We start from the raw sequence: 7,011 nt of genomic DNA, 5'->3' as shown, positions 1-7,011 counted from the left end.
GATCGATCGATCGATTATTGATTGATCGATTATCGATTGATCGCTTATTGATTGATCGATTATCGATTGATCGATTATTGATTGATCGATTATTGATTGATCGATTATCGATTGATCGATAATCAATTATCGATTGATCAATTATCGATTGATCGATTATTGATTGATCGATTATCGATTGATCGATTATTGATTGATCGATTATTGATTGATCGATTGATCGATTATTGATTGATCGATTATTGATTGACCAATTATTGATTGATTGATCGATCAATCAATAATCGATCAATCGATCAATCAATAATCGATCAATCGATCAATCAATAATCGATCAATCAATAATCGATCAATCGATAATCGATCAATCAATAATCGATCGATCGATTATTGATTGATTGATCAATTATCGATCAATCAATAATCGATTGATCGATCGATCGATTATTGATTGATCGATTGATCGATTATTGATTGATCGATTATTGATTGATCGATTATTGATTGATCGATTATTGATTGATTGATCGATTGATTGATTGATTGATCGATCAATCAATAATCGATCAATCGATCAATCAATAATCGATCGATCAATCTTTCAATATTTATATATATATTATGTAAATATATTGTTTACAATATTAAATAGTGAATGGATATGAATGTGATTTTTGTGTATTATGTAATATTATGCTCATCTATCTATACTTTCTATAATAATATTATAAAGCTGAAGAGTGTGTTTGAACTTCTGGTCCGATTTGAAAAAAATAGCCCATTTATCGAGGCTGCTATAGGCTATAGGCAGTAGGCTATATATACATATATAGCCTAAAGCGCGATGAGATTATCATCGCGCTATAAGACCAACAGGAGCGGAGCCACGCGGGTGAAACCGCGGGGCACAGCTAGTTGTGAATAAGTCAAACAAATTTGATAGTGATGGAATTTCTCAAAATGCAGTAAGTTTATTGTGCTTTATTGTTACTTAAAAATAACAAATAGGTACATTATTTATTATATGTGTAAAAAACATAGTGAACAATTAAAACCAATGTATATATATTATTTTACAGGCTCCCATAGAGATTATAGAAAATGAGGCACAGCAAAACAACACTATATTATTATGGCATGTCACATGGTCGCACAACAGTCGCTCGGACTGCATACATAAATGCTTTCCCGGGCAGCATACCCTCAGCTCGAAATTTTCAAGAGATTCATAGGAGGCTCTCCCACATTGGACTTTGTTTGGCATGAGATCGCCGTGAGCAACTAGCTGTCGTTATTGACAATGCGATAGAAGAGGCCATTTTAAACGATCTGTATGCTGACCCTACAACAAGCATAAGACGATTAGCGTTGCGTCATGGCATATCGAAGACGTCAGTCTGGCGAATTTTTAAAAAGGAGGGATTGCATCCTATCCATTACCAACGAGTACAACATTTACACGAAAATGTAGATAATCGTCCAAGATACGTATTGTCGACGTGGATTCTAAGAAAAATTAGACCTGACCCAAATTTTCCCAAACGCATTTTTTGGATGGACCAAGCGACATTTACCCGAGACGGCATTACAAACTGCAGAAATTTGCACCAGTTGCAGTGGTCCCACGAAAATCCACGATTGAAGCGGGCATCTACTTTTCAAGTAAAATTTTCAATAAACGTATGGGCAGCCTTAATCGACGACATTTTAATTGGTCCAGTAATTTTACCCACTACCCTAAATGCTGAACGTTTTTTAGAATTACTACAAAAGGAGATTGCTCTGCGCCCATACATTGTTCGCCCTGGAACCAAGAACATCCGAAAATTATATTTTGTGTTGTCGATCATTAGTAAACTCCTAAATGATCTTATTTTTATAGCGGACTAGCTGCAGAATAGATATATTCCAAAAAAAGAATCAGATTTTGAGGTTATAATGGAACCATAACAACGAATATTAGATACATGGACGTATAAAAAAAGACGGACGGTATATCGCCTAAACATTGAGTGAAGCCTAGTAATGGCGGCGAAACATCCATGTGTGTGTGCCATGTTGCCATGGCAACAGCTGTACTGATGACAATGGCGGCTGTATTTTTTTCTATAAATTTTGCCGTAATAATTTTGTCATTAAAACATAAAAGAAATAACTTGCTTCCCTGTGGAATGTAATCCCTTGTGTTTTGTTATTTAAAATTGTACTGTTGCGACACCATTTAACCACGCAAGACGGGATTTTAAATATTTTTTTTGAAACAGTGACGCAGTTAATCAGTCGGTAGTTCACGACGTAATGGCGTCCGACTAGCTTACTATGGTGAGAATGTGTGCGTGTTTATTGTCTTTACACGATCGCTAGCTTACTATGGTGGCTTCACGTTGTTTGTTCGTAATACGGCGTCCGTCTTTTTTTATACGTCCATGATTAGATATTAGTTTTTCATAGCTTAGTGATTTTTAAGAAACTGAAAAGCAATATATCATAATATATTTAGCTATTTTAAGCACCTCCCTAGATAATTGGGTAGGTACCTATGCAGTTTTTTTCCTAAAGCCTAAGTGTATAATGTAAGTTAAACGTTTAAATGCATAGAATCTATTAACAGGTACCTGTATTCTAAGAATTCGTTTAGGAATGAGAAAAAATAGTAAATAGAAGCGGCGCATGCTTGAACAGCGCAAACGTGTGACTTGTTAACCAGCCTTACCAATTTTGTACCTAGTAAGTTGTTGTTAAACCTAGTCCTTCATTAACTTATTATGTTGGATTATGAAATAAAACACATACTTATTTTAATTTCATGTTTATTGTTCATCATCTAAATTGGCAATTAAAATATTGTCTAAAAACTGTGCAGGGGGTTCGATATTATTTTGATGTCTCGCATAGCTCAGATACCAAATAATTGTCATAACATGGGCGCAGCAGCCGATGGTTCTGCGCCCAACGATGCAATTACAGCAATATTGCACGATTGCTTGTCGACCTATTTGTGATGCATCTACTACAATATAAACAAAATATGTTTTATTACTGATATGACGGCTGTGAATTTTGCCTCGTAATAACCATATGGTTTCAGAATTAACCACTTCTAATTCATTAATCAAATCCTGATCGACCTCCCTGCACACCACAATATTATAGGAACCATCGTGCCGCACATGCTCAACGTAGTATGAACGGGCTTGTTTAATTTGATACACACCTAATGGGATTAAAATCATGTCATTTAAATCCATTTGGGGAAAATCTAGAAGAGTTTCATTATTGACAGTAATACTTTCAAACCGGGCCCGTCTTCTATTTAAATTGTTTCGTTCTACAAAATCAGCCAATGAATTATTGGTAAACATTCTTTCCTGTATTATGGAGATTATTACCCTAGCATCCTCTCTGTCTTCTAGAACCGGGTGAAACTTGTTTATTAATGCTGCTGCCACCTTAAAATCTTGCATCAAATGATTAGATGCTCTATTAAAATATTCCTGGCGCAGCAGCTTAAAATCGCGCTTAAAACGTCCATTGACCACTTCTACTACCCATCGACATAGGGTCACTTTACGGGATTCGTTTGCATTTGTTGTACTCAATTGATATTCACCCGGTTCTATTGAGAGAGGATAATGAACTGAGTAGTTTAAACTTCGTAAGAGGGAAATGCTGTCACGAAAGCCTCGGTCTAAAATCATTACATCACCATCTCTGAAATATTGTCGCATAGGTTTTGAAGAATCATAAAATTCATCTTTTAAAATGTCTGCATCTGATTTTGTGGCTGCATAAGGGCCCAGTACTTCAATTATATAGCCATCACAACATACTACAATGAACGGTTTGACAAGGTTCCTATATTTATGGAGGGAATATGATTTCTTTTGGTAAGCATAATTGCTACTCTTCTGAACATAAATATATGTTCCATCCATTATAGTAATTGCCTTTCTATCCTCCATATTAGTCCCAGGGTTTCCAAACAAAGACTCAGGAATATATAGGTTTCTTGCTGCCACTTCTTCTCTACTTATATGTTGTAACCCTAAATGTGCTGGCACAAAGCATTCCATCATAATCTCTCGTGCTTTAGCAACAAGTCTTGAGAGAGTACTTCTTCCAATTTTTAATAATGAAGAGATTCTTTCGTCCGAGTCTCCTGTTCTGAGCTTCATTAAATAAGCGCCAAGTGATGTAGCTCGTTTTTGAAAATCAGGGAGTTCTGCTTCGAGTTCTCTGAATTGCTCTTTCGTGCGTCCCAGCCAATACCACACTAGATGGTCTTCCATTTGCTCAATATTTTCAAAATCTAAAGTGTGATTTTCATTTTTCAATAACTCACAAAAGTCTTCTATGTAAGCTGCTGTGAAACTTCGGTTAACATTTTCAACTTCGAAGAGTTCTGACCATGACTGCCTTGACAAATGCAATTCACATATACGACAACCCGGCGGTATATAATACTTGTGATCTATAAAGAGCCTCACCCTTAATACAAAAGGAACTACTCGCTGTGAAGTACTATTACATAGCAGAAATATACATCTGTTATGTGTATCTGATGCTCTAGAGTAATTTGGCAAGGTTATTCTTTCAATTTGTTGTGGAACTGGATTGACTCCTGACACAGGTAATAAATCATTGACAGCTGTGATGTTTGCTCTTTGAAAGCATCTATTACAAAGCAAATCCGAGGGCCGAATCTAAAAAAAAAAATAAAAAAAATTACACATTGCATGGTATAGTACAATAAATAAAACAATTTACACTACAAATGTTGCATGACTAGACTGACCAGAAAAAATCTATTAAGTAACACCAAATAGTACAATCGACAAAGTTGAATCATGACCCATTTTGACAATAAATCGTTTGAATCCGTCAAATTGACAAAGATCAAAGTCGTTACCATGGTTAAGTAGGTTTACGCGAATGTGGACCTAACTGTATTTGAATATCTGTAGGAAAATGAGCTTATGGTGGGTCATAATTCAACTTTGTCGATTGTACAGACGCCAGCAGGTCAAACTACCCGAATCTGTCAGATTTTACCAGTCAAACATTAACCTACTACTCTTGTGATAAGGTTGAAATTCTATTGAAGAAATCTGACAGATTGTGGTAGCTTGATGTGCTGGCGTCTGTACATCAGGCATTGCTTTCAAGTGTAAGCTAGCTTATTTATTGCAAAAGTTAAGTCATAAGTCTCTCACCTCTCGCGGTTGAACCCAATTTCGCACAACATCTAAAATGTGACTGTTACTTTCTGCTTGTACAGAGTGACTTTGGATTCGTGCCAGTGAACAACCACATACAACACAAATATGTTGATGACCAACCAGTGGTACATCCTGCAAATCTTGTGATGTTGTGGTATCTCTATTGAGAAATAATGTATGACAAGCATCACATATGTAATCATTTGCAGTCACCTGTAATATAAAAAACATGTAGTTATTTTATACCTTTTCTTCTATACAGAGTTATTATAAATGCAAATAGTTTTGAATGGAAATAAAAGCTTACTATTTGTGGTGCAACTCGTTGCTGTATTTGCACAAGAATGGCATCATTATGAAGAATGTGTCGTCTCTGTCTATTGAAATGAATACCACAATTGGCACATCTTGATTGATTGCTTGTTGTAGGAGTATTCCTTGATGTAGATGGGGCTGAATAATGCCTGGCAGCACGATCAGATCTTTGCCAACAAGGATGACAAATATAATGTGATGCACGTATCTAAAAGAAAAAAATATCAATGACACCACTGTAAATCCAATGTTAAATATGACCCAAAAATAATTTCCTTAAAATATTATACCTCCAATGGCATAAGTCTTTCCACGATGATATTTCTGATATTCATATTATGTTGAGTGTCAGTTCTCAGAGAAATCAGTTGGTGTGAACGTGCCCGAGGTTCCAACATTCTATTGCAGAGTGCACAGTTTCTACCAATATTACTTGTTACTGAAGTGGCATCTTGAGCACTTGTCCAACATGTTGTGCATATGAGATCATGAGCTTGAACCTAAAAAAAACATAGGTAAATAGTTTGTATCTTACTTGAAATATGAAAATACCCCAAATCCTTTTTTCATTCTTTTTTTTAGAGAAGACGATAATTGCAAGCATAATGTGAAAGGTCAAGTATAGAAACTTATTTATGCAGTTAATAGAAGTCTAAAAGAACGCAAACAGAATAATATACACGCACCCAAAATATGCAGACAAAGTAGAAATATAATTACCAAAAGAGGTGCAGTCCATTGTTGTACACAGTGACGAATCTGGTCATCTTCCAACAACATGGAACCACCAGCAGAGCCACAATTTACACAAAATCCACTTTCCATTGCGTATGCGTAAGTCCGTTTGAGAGTGCCAGGTTATCGTTTGAGCGGTACACAGTTCCGGTAATCACAGCCAAGTAAGTCGTTTTTTAAAGCAATCAGAGTCCGTTAAAATAGCCAAGTCGTAGGTAATATGCAATATAGTCCCAAAAGTCACCAAAACACACCGATACAAATAATTACAAACAGCAAGCGACGCTATTGTAATCATCAGTAGACTGACAGCACTGACAGTGACAAGTGACTAGGGATGACGATCAAAGATCGATTAATCGAAGAATCGATTTTTCAGGTCCAATAGATCGTTTTAAAAAAAAACTGATTTTACTGTTAAGAGATCATTTATTAATTATCTTTCTTGTTTTTCATAAAATGGATAATATTTACATTATAAATGTAAACTTGAAAAATAAAATAGATTTTTATAAATCGATCTTTTAGACCACGACTTTTTGTAAGTCGATACATTGGCTTACGATTTGAATCGATTTAAAATCGATTTAAATTATACTTTATGGAAATTAAAAATTCAGTCGGACGATTACAATCAATCGTCCATCCCTATTCTTTATCGACACGACATGACGTTTGGTGAAGATGGCGGCCATTAATGTTATTAATCGCGTAAAATACTTTTTATTGTTCATTTTGGCAT

General features: G+C 35.4%; 1 protein-coding gene across 1 annotated transcript; it reads right to left on the bottom strand.

The window, feature by feature from the left end:
- Positions 1 to 2,793: 2,793 nt before the first annotated feature.
- On the bottom strand, positions 2,794 to 6,792 carry LOC149475744 (uncharacterized). Its single transcript, XM_089712786.1, has 5 exons — positions 6,255 to 6,792; positions 5,825 to 6,034; positions 5,527 to 5,742; positions 5,214 to 5,432; positions 2,794 to 4,703 (listed from the first exon to the last, which is right to left on the bottom strand). The coding sequence occupies exons 1-5, from the start codon at positions 6,357 to 6,359 to the stop codon at positions 2,811 to 2,813; spliced, it is 2,643 nt and encodes an 880-aa protein (XP_089568912.1). The 5' UTR covers positions 6,360 to 6,792; the 3' UTR covers positions 2,794 to 2,810.
- Positions 6,793 to 7,011: the final 219 nt, after the last annotated feature.

Source organism: Colias philodice, chromosome 29 (assembly GCF_061535455.1).
Source record: "Colias philodice isolate Cphi_HAF_F1 chromosome 29, ilColPhil1 Martin Lab GWU primary, whole genome shotgun sequence".
NCBI classification, from domain to species: domain Eukaryota; kingdom Metazoa; phylum Arthropoda; class Insecta; order Lepidoptera; family Pieridae; genus Colias; species Colias philodice.
The sequence above is the reverse complement of the archived record's forward strand: the minus strand, read 5'-3'. Positions and strand labels throughout refer to the sequence as shown.